This window comes from Eupeodes corollae, chromosome X (assembly GCF_945859685.1).
Source record: "Eupeodes corollae chromosome X, idEupCoro1.1, whole genome shotgun sequence".
Lineage (NCBI taxonomy): Eukaryota > Metazoa > Arthropoda > Insecta > Diptera > Syrphidae > Eupeodes > Eupeodes corollae.
The window spans coordinates 539,925-555,561 of record NC_079150.1 but is presented as its reverse complement, the minus strand read 5'-3'; the positions used below and the strand labels follow the sequence as shown (position 1 = coordinate 555,561).

The 15,637-nt window shown below is 30.1% G+C and overlaps 1 protein-coding gene across 3 annotated transcripts in view; it reads right to left on the bottom strand.

Annotated features, from left to right (window-relative positions):
* Nucleotides 1-3,349: 3,349 nt before the first annotated feature.
* Nucleotides 3,350-15,637, bottom strand: part of LOC129953177 (uncharacterized) — a 61,072-nt gene continuing 48,784 nt past the window's right edge. For all 3 annotated transcript variants that reach the window (XM_056066044.1, XM_056066045.1, XM_056066043.1), the window contains one exon: nt 3,350-15,557. In XM_056066044.1, coding sequence (XP_055922019.1) covers nt 14,038-15,557 — 1,520 coding nt within the window. In that variant the 3' untranslated portion in view covers nt 3,350-14,037. The remainder of the gene's footprint in view (nt 15,558-15,637) is intronic.

Sequence of the window (15,637 nt, the reverse complement as noted above, 5' to 3'; positions counted from 1 at the left end):
AACTGGAAAACCTGCCTTTCCAGAAAACATTTACCACACAAATGTCCGCAGGTACAGGAGGATGTAGATACTTTTCGTATCCATAGAAAAGTATCTGTCGTAGACTGCATGGACTTACAATGTTGTGCTATAGGTTTGTTGTAAATATATTGTCATCAGATGTGGCACAGAAATTTGTCGCAAGTTCATAGTTGTTTAACTGGAGTTTAAGCAATGCAATTCAAATGGGATGAACTCGAGTTTTTCAAAAGAATCTTATACTATGTTTCCACCCACCCTAAATTCGAGATTTAGCGAAGTAAATGTAGAATAAATTTCGAGATTTATTCAAAATCTATTTTGCAAAATCTAGGATTTAGGGTAGGTTGGGAAGGTTTTCAATTGGTGGAAAGTTTATGGAATTTGTCAGTATTTTTTTTTTCCTATTTCGCAATTCCTAAAAATTCCAGCATCACTTTGACTGCCGCATGTGCCAACATCAACTGCACTAAAAGTATAGTTGGCGTCGCAGACCCCGAGAAGCACAATGCTAAAATACCCTTTGTAATTTATGTATTTAGATTCCGAGTTTGGAGGGCATTTTATTTCTATGTGCTTCCCATCTATGCTACCAACGCAATTGGGCATGTTCTATCTTTCAACAAACTCTTTACTAGTTTGCTTCCAGTCAGATTGATTGAGTTCCGGCATATAAATTGGGGACAAAATATCCCAGAACACCATACATGTTTCAACAAATATTTTTCCAACTTTTAAAGCACCCATCCGAAAAGATCATGCCAAATAATTAGGTGTTACTCCTTGTGACACATATCTAGAGAATTAAACAATCAGAAGTTGAATTGAACAACATAATTGTGAACTTACGTCAAGGTTAACACCATTCTACATTCTGGGCTTATAGCTTTTCGAATTTAACAACAAGTTGTATTGGGTGTGATTCATTCTTGTTGAGTTTAAGAATAGATCAGGATTATTTTCTTTAATAAATTTAAAAGTGGTTTCAAAATACCCCTTTTCATTTCTTTCCTGGCACAATGGCCGTACCCACCACCTTCAGGTATTAACTTTACTGTAGTATTTTAAATACATATACGACATTTCAAAAAGAGACATTATTAAAACTATATCTTCGTTTTCAAAATCCATTTTATTAAATAATTTTAAAACTCTAACCAAATGATAAGTATCAAATCAATAATTTCAAAATACAACTTAATCTATATCAAACGTCAAAGAGTCGTACGACGCATTCTGTGCGTACTTTTTGTTAACGCTCCGGCTCTGATTTTTGCATTGTGATTCAGCAGTTATAGGAGATCGTTGGAATAGTAATGAACGAAAGAAGATTCGGCTGTTGCTCCATTTGAGAAGAGGCAACGTTGAACCCCAAAGGACAACCATAAATGATCACCGGCCGTATGAGGGCCATGTAGCAAGTTACCTTTACTATGGGCCTGGTGAGAGCACCATTTATATGTCTGTCACTTAAGCTCGTTGATCGCTGCCCGTGAAGATCAACGACGACCATCTTGCGTCAATTCTTGCACGTATCCATCGTGGCCCTAACGGAGTCTGAAACAGAATTGTCTCCGACTTCTGGACCTTATTTTCTGTTTCCAGTCGTCGCAATGTCTCTGAATCTTGTAAAAATCAGGCTGTAGTTGTTCTTTCCCTTTTTCGGGAGAGGATTAACCACAGAGGTCTTCCAATGCACTGAATAATGTGAATTATTGTGTGCATTTTTTAAGAGTGTGGTATAAATGTCAATTGCTTCCATCGGTAAATGTCTTAGTACAACGACACCTGCTGAATTTTTGTTTTTTATTGAGTTGAAGATCAGCTAAAGCTCAATCTTCGTCACTAACAATGGACGTGGTCCCGTTTGAAAGAAAGAAACCGTCATTGAACCATAAAATCACGGTTCTCAGATCACCATTGTGTCATTTCATTTCGTAGGTAAAAGTGATGAAGTAGGGCTCTGTTTTGCTGTTCGTGTTTGGGGTGAATGCTAACACTCACCTTGTATTCTCAAAGACTTGTTTCTTCTGGATGTATTTGCGCTGTCAATAGTACGTCTCTGTTCTCTGGAGTTTCATACAAGGAAGCTCATTATCGTTCTTTTTCCTAAACATACTAGGGTCACTGTAATTAACTGACCGGATCTTGCGGTCACTGTACTTGTTAATTGATAACCTGTAGTTCTCCTTAATCAACAGATTGATATTTTTTATTGACGACTTCAGTGTCCTAATCTCCAAGTGCCTACGTAGTGCGTCTATAGTCGTGTTTCTGAGGGCGTCCATTTGGTCCTGTTCTTTGTACTTTGATATTTTCCGTTCGGCGTTCCATCGAAAGAGCCGCTTTTTGGATACGATTGTTTTTCAGTGGCCAGCAGGTCAACGCCATATTCAACGCTGTAAAAATTCATCAAATTAAAAAGATGGTTACCTCTGGGATTATGTATATTGATTTCCCCAATTTTCATGTTTTGCGTTCAAATCACCGTCAAGATGAAATAGTTTTCTTCCAAGCTTTGTTTTAGTACCCCCTAAAAAAATCTAGAGTTCTGAAACAAAGTAAGTAATCTGCGGAGCTCCACAAGCTTGTTGACGGAGCTCAGCTAAGAGCGCCTCCGGTTCCGCGCAGGAATGAATGCCCTTCAGTAGGACCGTATTAAATTTTTCACTTGGAGGCCTGCTGCAGCTTTTTCCTCATTGCTCCGCGCTTAGCAGGATTGGATCGTTGCAGCAAATTAGGTGTTTCTCTTTTCCTCTTTTTTGTTATTGTACTAGTATGGTCAGATTGGTGGCTTGCTGGCACGACAGTAACCTGTACTAATGTGTTAGCAGGGGTATCTTTCAAATGTTTCATTGCCTCTTTCTAGGACCCTCCACTGAGCTAACGATCACTTATATGAAACCGTGTCAGCTTGTAAACTTTACTTTAAAAGCATACACTTGCATTTGTTTAACTTGGAAATACAAAGAAAATCAACTTCTTGACTGTTTGGAAGTCAAAGAACGACTGACAGTAGTACGCACTAACTAACTAACCGCCCCATAGAGTCTTTTCATGTATGCCTTGGTTCCCAAGAAGTTATTTCACAAGGACAAACACTTTTCAAGATTTTGTTCTCTGTTTCCAGAACTAAACATTTGGCTTTAACAAACCCAAACGTACTAATGGACATAAATTATACTCACTCCATTGTGTTGATGGAATAAAAATGTCTTTACATACAAGGCATCACTATAAAATATAAATTAATAATAAAAAGTTGTAACTCATTTTTCATTCCAACTTTTTTTAAATATTTGTTTTAAAATATTTATTGAAACAGCAAGGCTTATAAATGTTTATGTTTTTTTTACTGAAGGATCTTTATTGTTAGTGTTATTCTTATGAAATAATAAATAAGTACTTATTTAATAGTATAATATATAATATATATTATTTTCATTATAATTTTTCACTATCCATCATATTATAGTACATACAATTTTAGTTTTTATGCGATTTTTTCTCAATTGTTCGCAATTAATAAACAATTGTCTGAATTTTCCTCCTCAAAATTCGTGATTTAATTTTTTACAATCAATAAATTCTTCTTTTTTTTAAAATTTAATTTAGAGGTCGAGCAACTTACATATCTCCTTGTTTAGTTTTCTACGATCTATATAAAAAAAATAAATGCTTGTATTTTGAAAAAAGAAAAAAACTTAACAATTTTTTTGCTGCACAGATTAAATAATTTAGTATTTTAGTAAATTTCATTTAACTTTTTTATCTGTTCTCTTTTTTGTGTGTTTAAATTTTTTGATTTTAAATAAAAAAATACACAAAAAGGAGGAAGAAAAATTAATAAGAGACTCAACTTCAAACGCTCAGTCTGTGTGTTGTTTTTGTTCACAATTTCACAATTTCATGGTTTTATTTTTTACTCAAATGCATTCTCTAAAAAAGAATAATATAAAATATCTTCCTTTTGTTTTTTATGTATATAAAAAAATATCAATAAAGTTATAACATAAGCTTTTTTTTAAATTATGATCTCGTTTCTCTTCGCATAATCTACTGTTAATTTGCTATTCCTTAATAAACTTAAGGTGTTTCTTTTTTGATTTTTATTTGGATAAACATTCATAACATCAGTGCAGAACTGACAAAAAATTTTAACCATTTTTCTACATATTCGTTTAAACAATGTTGTTCAATAATTGTATTTGTATTTGATTATATCTTTTTTGTTGTTGTTGTGTTTTGTTTTACTTTTCATTGCACATGTGTTTAGGAATAAAATTAAGACATAAGACTAAGTAAGATTATGAAACATACATTTTTTGTCATTCATTCCTCGTTTTTTTATATATAAAAAAATAACTGCAATAATTATTTTGTATTAATTCACAACGTATAAAACTACCTTTACCTTAATACAAATTTAAAATAAAAAAAATGTATATAAATATATAAAGGACTTTGGTAGGAAGTAAGATAACAAAATAAAAATAAAATATTTGTTTCCATATATTAATATAATATAATAAATTGCACTTTAAATTAACTTCAATAACAAAATTGAGGTCAGTAAATATTAAAATTATATAAATGTTCTAATTCATTATTATTTTTTTTAATTAAAACACATTTGCGAAAATGTTGATATTGGTCACTACTGCTGGTTGTTACTAAAACTTATTTGTCGTTAATAATGATATTTGTAATTTTAAAAAAAAAATCGTCCACGTATTTGGTGTTTTTATTTTAATTTTTTGTTTACCTTTGTGCTTATCAAATTACAAAACGAACAAAAAACAACTAGGTATTCGCTGAAGAAAGTAAACACGTATTAATTTGAATTAAGGTTTTTTTTAATAACCACTTTCTGAAAATATACTGTGCAGTAAAAGACATATCTCAATATTGAAAGCTTCTCTTTTAATAGGCTACCTCAATACTTTGCAACAGAAAACACAGAATGGAAGTTCGTATTTCCCAAAAATTTGTTTGAGCTTTAATATCAGTTTTACAAGGGATGTTCGAATGAGCTCTATCTGAACATGCTTAGCCAATTGGAAACGGCTGCATAAGTTAAAAACTATATTTTTCTTTGTTTAAGATAGTGTCTGTTCTAAATTATTGATACAGTACTACCTACTATTATTGAAGATATTGAGTTGCTTTCATGCTAATTTTTAATCAACGCTAATTTTAATTTCGAAGAGACACGTGTTTGCATCTTAATTTAAAAACTTAAAACAATATTTCAATACAACAGGAATGAAAATATAAAACAGAGCTATTTCCAGTGTGCGTTATTTATTGTTGTATAGTCATCTTAATCTACATATTTATAATTTGTTACTTAACTTCAATCTTTTGGCCAACAGTTTTGAATTTTTGGGGGAAATATTATTCCCAAGACTTGTATTGCTTTTTAAAATCATTAATTTAGTAATTGATTGAAACTAGGAAACACTCCTTGAAATTGAAAATAGGAATATAAAAGTGCATTAACAAATAAATTGCTTTCATATTTTTCCCGAACAAAAACCGCTTGATTTTATTTTTCATTTTTTTTTAAATATTTTCTTTGTAAGTGCATTTTATTATTGTTTTTTATTCGTTCTTGATGTTGATCACTATTATAATCACCGTTTATTTAATAACTTTCAATTAATTTTTCATTGTAGGTGTTGTTGTTTCCGTTTGTACCAAGTACATAATATTGGTTGAAGTTTTTCTTTTTTTTAAGTTTGTGTTTCTTACTTGACGTGTATTTTTGTGTGGTATATACTTAATTTTATTATATTAACTAAGCGAACAACATTTAATGATGTTTATAACTATGTATATGTATATTAGTAATTTTTTGTTAACAGTCTAGGTAGGTATGCTTGGTAATAAAAGATGTAAAAGGATTGTTTCTTAGAGCACAATGAAAATAAATTTTATTTGTAATTTTTTTCTGTTAATTTTGCGAATATTGTATTGTATTTCATGAAGAGTATTTAAAAAAATAGTGTAATTTTATTTAAACTGTATTACTTAAGTACAATATTACGTAGATGCATATTTTTCGCTGTTTTAGCTCTTTTTAAATCTTCTCTCAATCATTGTGTCCACCTTGATGCTTTATTAAACAATTTAACTAGTGATTGCTGAATGAATTTGACTTTGAAAATGTAATACTTTTTGTTTAAACTTGAAAGGAAAATAACAACATACATATGTGGTTAGTATAAAATAAAATTTTAACTGTAAAATAATAGTGTACGCAACAATTTTGCATTCCTTTTATAAATATTTTGTTTTTTTTTTTGTTAATGTTTTGAGTTAAGATGTAAAACTACGTTCTATTTGAAAGGAAGAAATCAGATTTCGATGACTTAGTATATATATATTATATTTATTATTATTGCTTATCAAAGATCTATTACAAGAACATAAACGAAACTAAGAAACAATAAAATAACAAATGTTAATAAAAAATATTAATTAGTATTCATCATAGATATCTTCCATTATATAACATATGGTTGACAACCATGCGTTTGGGCTATTGTTGGTTGTATTAATTTTACAAACAAAATATATTTGGAAAAAAAAGAAAATACAAATTTAACTATACAACGTAAAGTTATTAAGTAAAGTTAGTTTATTTATATCATGTAGTGTCATGTGAGAAATTATATATTTTCTCTGCATGATTAAGGGCTATTGCAACTAATTTATGTTTTTATCTGGGCTATTTCATTTTTATGTTATTGTTAATTTTGTTGATTTAAAAAAAAAATATGATTTATATTATATTTATAGTAAATTTTGTGTGACACATGTGGTTTTGTTGGTACATGTGTTTTTGGGCTATTGCAAATTATTTATTATTTTTTGTTTTAACTTTATTTTTATATTTATTTTATATTATTTTTTTAAATTTATATTCAAACAGAAATTATTGTATGGCTGGCTATTGATTGGGTGTATCCTTTATCTGAAAATGCGTACTTTTCTTTTTATATTTGGTTGACTTAACTAGTCTGTAAGTTTATTTTCTCTTTGTTTGGATGACAAACATTTTTGGGCTATTGTAATTGAGATTTTTAATGAAGTTTGTTTCATTGTTATTTTCTTTGTTTTATTAATATATATTCATCATCACCATTAAATGCATTCCGCATCAGATGTTGTATTTTATTCTTATTTGCTTGACTAAGTTTGTATTAATTTTACTATTCTTATTGGCTAATAACTATTTGGTTTATTAAAAATTAAAAAAAAAAAATTAAAAAAATATTAAGCAAACTGTGTTAACAGAATATGGCTAGGATACATCAAAATGAAAATGTTTTTGTATTACAATATAGAAAGAAAATTATATGTTTGCAAAATATATGTATGTTAACATACGTACATATATGAACATCTATTGCAACTATCAGTATTTTTTTTATTATTGTAAACACACGTCATATGTAATAATTTGAGAGAATATTTTTTATATTTTTGCAGTAAGATCTCTCTTTAGCATTGTCTCAACTTGGTTTTAGAAGTTTTTCCATTGAGTAACTTTAGTTACTCTAGTTAGTAATAGTCTTATTGTTATTTCTAGTAAGTTAGTCTTTTTACATTGTATTAGCATTTTATTTTAATTAATATTTTTATTATAAATATTTGATGGGGAGCCAGCTGATTGTTTGTATTAAAATTGTAATTTTCATGAACAATATAATACTGTATCTGCAACTGGTTTGGTATTTTAAGGATATTTGTAGAGGGATCTATTGAAAATTAAAAAAAATGTATTATTCTATATTGAATCGTTTATTATGTATATTTGCCAAAAGTATAGTTTTTATGTTGTTAATATTATTTTTTTTACTTTATTACAGATCTTGGATCGAATTGATTTTTTTTACAAAATACATTGAAATAAGAAATCTTTTTGTATTTATTTTATTCAAAGCGGAAAACAGGATGCTTAAATATTTGTTCTTTTATTTATATTGTATGATTAGTGATATATTATTATTATTCGTATTATTATTATTATTATTATGTCAGTTGGTTCAATTTATACGGTAAAGATTGAGATTTAAAATTCAAAGACCTAAGGCTCATATACTTTTTTGGAATTATAGCTTTCAGTAAAGATTGCATTCATTCGTTCATGGTGACAAAAATAATTATATAAGTTAACTTTCCCAGCGTCGAAACTTTTTTTTTTAATTTCGGGTCCTTTTTCGACACATATTTTTAAAACTGTCATTGAATGATTTCATCTTGACGAAAGTGAAGTTATGAATCACATATAATTATTAGAACCCACGATCATGTACAAATGTACGTGCTATTTGAAAAAAAAACGGATGCAAAGAATCCGTACAATTAGAAAATCCCACAAAATACACGTGTAATTATTCTCCGATTCTTTGGAGTTAAATCGGTTTTTAATTTATTAATGTCCTTCAACAAATTGACATGTTTTCGAATTTTGTGTTACTTCATTGAAAGTTGTATGTAATAACCCATCTCAATAAAGTTAAGCGTGTTTCTGTATCTTTTTATTAGACTAAAATCTACAAAGAAACGCAACACAAAAATTGACCAAATAGCTATAAGAGGTATTTTTTAAATTCATACATTTGTACGCGATTAAGTTTACTTGGTTTTAAGAAGTGTACCCATACATACATTTATAATTACATGTTGTCAAACCCGGATACCGCAGATACCCGTGATTAAATAATTATCGTAAACTTGTGGGATTATTTTCTTTAAGTTTTTTCTGATGTGATCAAGTTATAGAAAAGGGATAACCAATGCACCATATGTATGTTAATTGTTTAATAGAGTCATAAAGCCTTGAGGTTTATGGAATATACTTCATAATTAAGTAAACACAACAAATATAGAGATACATATATCCAAAAAAACTTAATAAGTATAGTAGATATTGAGATTTTGATGTTCCCTGATTTTTAAATAAACGGTTCTTTAAATAGATGTCTGTATTTCAGTACGCTTGGGATATTTTATTCCTTAGGACTCGCAAAGATATTAAATTGACAGACAATATCAACAAAATATGCAGAGAGAAGCGCTTTCGACTTCAATTAAATTTTATGTAAAACATGGTGACATCATGCAAAATTAAAATTAACTTAAGAGACATTCAACTAGAATATATTTTTCATACATAAAACAAAGAAAACTCAAACAAATATTTGTCACGATTTATCATTACGAAGAAAAAAAAAATGCATATATTTTATGCAACGACGAGAAACATTTTTGACATCTAGCTCAAAAAAAAAAATATTAACGCAAAATTTTAAAAATTAACTAGTTACCAACTTGCTAAATATTTAGCAATTTACTAATGGATTTTAAAATGTTAGACCTCCTTGTTTTCAAACTATCACCCAAACATGTCTAAAAAGCGACCGTTCGTGAAAATAAATACGCTTAAACGGACCTATTAATTGGAATTAAAAACTCTTGACTGTACCGTTCAATCCAATGCTCTTAAAAAAAATAATCATACAGATGTCATATGGATTCAGAAAATTGTTAAAAGTTAAAGAAGCCAATTCGTGTTCTTAACTTGTTAAGAGATAGTTAGATGTAACAATCGATTAAAATTATAGGTAAATCATTTTTTAAGCTAAGTGAATTGCAAAAAATGGCTTACAGATTTTGTCAATTTGTTTTAAATTTTGCGCCATTATCTTTAATGTTTTATAAAATAAAAAAATGTTTGACAGTTTTATTTTAAATAATTTAAAAATAATACAAAAACTTAATAAAAATCAATTATCTTGAAAGATATTAAATTAAAACTTATTTAATCTCACACAAAATATTTTTGTTATTTCCCACTGTTTTAACTTTCGATATGTAGTTCCTCAATTGTTGCATTCAAATCTAAAACTTAAATTAAGTTTAAACTCAAATAGCTCCAACGCTCATATGACAAACAAATCTCAATCTTTTCCTTTTAGTTATTATATTTTAATAATTTTGATTTGTCACATCATTTGGTATGTTTTGAATTTCATTAAGAAACATTTCTCACCATTTAGTTACTTATGATGGTTTTAGAAACCAAAGTAGTTAAAATAATTTAAATTTCATGGTAGCCATTGAGTGATCAACACATGTATTGTCTTTTTTGTTTCCTATTATTTTTGATCACAACACCAATTGAAAGGAATATAAAGTGATTTCTTACTTTGACACTAATTACTAATGTTTTTGTTTTATTTAATATTTAACAAAAAAGTAACTGAGATATTCACTGCACAACGTATATATATATTTCAAAAGAGAAATATACTGCACTTTCTTGTTTTTTGATTGTTATAAAAAAGACATAATCTTTATTTGCTGCTAATTTTCCGGGAAATCAAGGAAATTTTGTTAAAGCACTTTTTAAGCGTTTAGTATAAAAATATATAAAACCAAAGAGGTGATTTGCTTGGTGCTTTCTTAAGTTGAGTGACATTGTTAAGAACTTGTATTTTCGTTGGTTTATGTTTTCATTTAAGTCTGTTTTATCTTTTTTTGCTGTTGAATTTTAATTGACAAATTATTTTTAATAATTATACTTAATTGAATTTCCTTCATTATTTTTTTCGTTTTTGAAAAATAAATACATGATGTTCTTATGTTTGATTAGTTTAGTTCGGGTTTTTTTTTGTATTGTTTTAATTTTTGGTGTAAAAGTTCGAAACAAATAAGCTTTCTAGATTTGAATAAAACCATCAATATTGCATTTTCGCGATGAGGTTATGGGTTGATGCACTGTACAAATATTTATTTAATTTTAATTCTAGTAAAATTTTAACCCTTTTTCTCGTTTAAATTTGACTGCTTGTGTTCTATCAAATGTCATTATACATCATCGCTGTGTAATCCTTTTGAATAGCAAAAGCTTTAGGGTTTTAGAGTAAGTTATATTATCTGCTCCATTTTCATTTTTAAATTTGCAAAATTAATCGGATTTGGATTTTTACATGTATACATTTCAAATTTTATAAATAAATTAATATATATTATACATATATATCAATATATATATACGTATATAGATATATAATATTCTATGCTTATGTAACTAATTTGTATTTTTAGTTGTTTATTTTATTTAGATAGTAGGTACCTACACGAAAATGTACACATTAACTTACTGTTAAGTATTATTATTTCTAAGGACATGCATTCTTACAACTACACGCAATCATTCACAATGTAAATTTTTTATATTCCTTGTAATTGTATACTTAAATTGATATTCAAGATGAGTTTTTTTATTTTTTTATATGTATAATAAGTAAGTTATGTTGCTTTAGTTTATTTAAATTTTACTCACAGTTGTTTCTTTCATGAACGTTTTTCTTGCATTTTAAAATTCAGTATACTAAAGGAAAACGCGTCTCTTTTGAATAATACTTGTATTGGAATTTTATGTTTTCCCGATCTTTATAAAGTTGCATCAGGCTCGGTTTAAAAGTTATATCACAGCAGGTACTCTCGTGGTTGATATTTCATTAATCTTTGTTTTCCCAAATTTTGACGATTTTTCGACCTAAAACCTAAAAAGCTTTTATAATGTTTTTTTTTTATTTGTAAAAAATATTTGTATTTATTTATTAACTGATCATTTTTAAAAATAAAATTTAGAATTCTTATGTAAAACACGAAATAATAGGCAGGCTATAACAATCCGTAGTGCCCATGGCGTGATGGTAAGTGCGTAGAAATATGTATTAAAATTAGTTTGTTAATTTGCTAACAAAATAAAATACAAAATTAATAAACTTAAATATAGATAATGCCGAAAGGCATTAATAATAAGTATCAGAGTTTTACTTAGAGTGTCCCTATGGGGCCCAGTAAGTTGGTTGTAAGTTATGATTAATTAGGCTAGTTGTTTTAATTTTTGTCTAGCTGTAAGATAGTTAAAAACATAAAGTAATAAAAATTAATTTGAAAAGGAAAAAAAGTGCGTAGGACTGTCATGCTGGAAGTATAGGGTTCAATCCCTGCCTGAGCCACCTACAAATTTTGTTTCACGGCTACTGCCTTTTGCAAAGAATTGACAAATCCTTCAAGAATGCTTGAAAAATACTTTCTCTGATTGCCCGTTCAGATTGTGCATATAAGCTCGCACCTAGGAATGGCTGAGAGTTGTAAGTAACTAGGCCTACTTTATTTTTTGTAGCAAATAACTTTATTACTGCGAAAAATGCAGATCTATCTCTTTTAGCAATATAATGTTGGCAGTGAAGTGCAATAACGAATGCCTAGACCAAATCTCCGAAAACTTCACTCAAATGCTAATAAAATAAATAATTTAATGAATGAAAATAACGAGGAAAACCCAAACATTACCAATTATGTATATTCGAAATTATTTTTACTTGCGACATCGTTAAATAAAACCTACAAATCACATCCTAATGCTTTTACAATTTCAATTCTATCCCAGACCAGTTAAACAGTTTGTAACTGTTTTCAATCCTCACAATCCAAATATTAACTTGTATGTTAAATTTTTGTAAGCTTCAAAACAAATTCGAATAACTCTCGGGAATCATCTTATACAATTAATTAAAATAAATGGTTTAGCTATAATTCGATGTAGACACAAAAACGGGTAGATATTTAAGTTTAGACTTATTACAGTTTTGTATAATTTTTGTGTTTGATTCAAAAGTAACTCTTTATTACTTATATTGTATTTGGTTTGGCGTTAAAAAAACAATGTTTTATCAGATTTTCACTTGATTCCCAAGAATAGAATTAGAACCAAAGAATTTTAAAATAATTATCCTGTTGTGTTAGAAGTGTTGTTTTTTTTTTTTTTTTGAAAATATATGTTATTTAATATCACATACGCCATAAAAAGAAAGTTTTTATTTCAATTCACAGAGATGTACTACGTTTGGAAAGAAATCGAAATTGTCGAATTGAAAGTAAAGCCTCGTAGAAATTGAAATTGGTATCAATTTCTATTATTCATGTGAGAATATGTGGTCAATGCAATAGTCTATCGGTGGTCAGCTTTTTTTTTATTTAATTTATAAATAGTGTTACGTTACAAATATAATGCAAGCTCTTAGTTTTTGTCATATAGAAAAGCATATTTTTAGTCGTGAACTTTTGTTTAAGGTTCAGTTTTTCAGTGTAAATTCAGAGTTAACTCCGAATTAACTCACTAAATATTGTGAGATAAGCCTGGGGGTCATTCCTTAAAACGACTATCGTCAAACGATAGCGGTTTTACGATTGACAATCGTTTTGACGATTATCTTTTTGAAAATTAGGGAATGACTCCCCTGGATGAGGTGAAAATAAGCTTTGGGTTTTTTTTTATCAAAACAGTGTGTTAGACTCTTCTGTATGTAAACTCCCCTGAAAAACTTTTTTTGTAAGTTAGACTTAACTACTAACTAACTCTGGTTTAAATCGCAACTGAAAACCTGCACCTATTAGGGTCTCATTTTTGTGTAAGATATACTTTTACTAACGCATTCTTTTAAAAATTCAGTACGTATAAGGATAAATTTATATCTAATAATGATGCTAATATAAGTATTTAAATTATTTGAGATATTTGTACAAATCTTTGGGACTACTGCGCGTTTAACATATATCACAATTGGAAGTCAAAAACATTTGACAGTAGAATGAGCAATGAGATATCAACTAGAGAGATTTCTGCGCTGTGTAAACCCAGCCATGTGTTTGTTACATTCTTATTGGTAGTATGATTTTTCGTTACATTTCTTGACAAGACCTTTTATTTACATTCTACATTATATATCTTTTATCATATTACTTTCTTTTCATTTCTCATTTAAGCATTTTTCTTCTTCTATTTACAATACGCTTAAATAAGAGAAAATGATATTTTTAGAAAGATACATTTTCTGAACGTGAGTATTGGTTTTGTATTTGATTGTTAAACTTTGAGAGTACCTCATTACATAATCTACTATTTTTGAACGCTCAGAAAAAACTAAAATCTCATGGATTAGTATTATGCTGTTGTTGTTGCTGTTGTTGTTGTTCTTGTTGTTGTTGTTGTTGTTGTTGATGCTGATGTTGTTGGTGTTGTTGTTGTTGCTGTTGTTGGTGTTGATTAACGGAACCATTTGGATCATTGCTATTAGCTGCAGACAGAAAATTTAACGCCCTAGCATCATTATGCAAACGTAAAGCTTGTTCAAGCCTGTGTTCTTGTAAACGGATTGCTTCACTTAAATCTGAGTTCACTTGAGACTGCTGTTGTGTTTGTTGCTGTTGATGTTGCTGCTGTTGATTCTGTGTTTGTTGTTGCTGCTGCTGAGGCTGCTGATGCGATGATTGTTGAGATTGTTGTTGGCTGATTTCACTGCCAGGTGTGTGTGACTGAGGTGGATGTTGTTGTTGCAATTGTGGGTTTGCCGTGCTGGTGTTTGTAGGATTACTCAGGCAGCTATTGTTTCCAACGTTGTTGTTTGATGGATTTGGAGGGACGTTCGTTGAAGCACCAAAACCTGGACCAGAATTGCTATGAAGGCGACCATTTGCTGCGAGATCATTATTTACATTTCCATTGTTGGTGGACGCTGCTACAGATACTGCTAGTCGAATAGCCGCTTCAGCTTGAGAACGCAATATTGCTTCAGCTTGCTGCATTCGTAAGGCTGCTTCCGGAGAGTTTTGCTGATGATGCTGGTGGTGGTGTTGATGGGGATGACCAGTTTGATGTGAAATAGGGTCAACACCCATGCTGGAACGCATCATTGTATCTGCCGCCATTGATACACGCATAGCGTTCATTGCGGCAACAGCTGTAGCGGCCGTATCTACATTGCTTAGTGTTGAAGGGGAGGAACATAACACCTGACTATTTCCCGTTCCCGGCTGACCAGACGCACTAAGATTCCCATTCCCTGTACTTGACACTCCGACGTTGCCCGTTACCGAACTGACACTATTTACTTGTTGATTCATACGCATAGCAGCTGCCAAGTTAACAACGGCAGCCTGAACTGCCGCTCCAGCACTTGTGGTATCAACCGGAGAGCCCATGCTTCCAGTCACTCCCCCATTGCCACTTGATTGGGAAACAATTCCTGCCGCTGCAGCAGCCATTAGTGACATTCTGTTCGCGTGCAAATCATCGACCCCGTACTGCGGGTGTATATGAGTGCTGTGACTCGATCGTAAGATATCACTCAGCTTGTTACTGCAGCTATTATTGTTGTTATGTAGGACACTTGAACCAGGATCCGAACCAGCTGAAGACAGTCTTCCATTGGACGAGCATTCTGAATGTGCCGAAGGAGAGGGGCACATTGAATTTGAACCACCCCCTCCACCATCACCGCTTCCTGGTCCACCCATTGGCAGGAGACCTGAACCGGAAGCAGATACAGCTAACGTAGCTGCGAGTATTGAATCTCGTTCCCGACGTTCAGCAGCAGCTCTTGAAAGAACGTACTGTGCGGCGAATTGATGCTTCGGGTCCATTCTCATATGCTCCATGTGCGTCAAAAGACCTTTAAGAAATCGAAAAAAGTTTTAATATATTATTTTAATTTTGAAACATGAAAAAGGATTTTGTCTTTTAAATGAACTT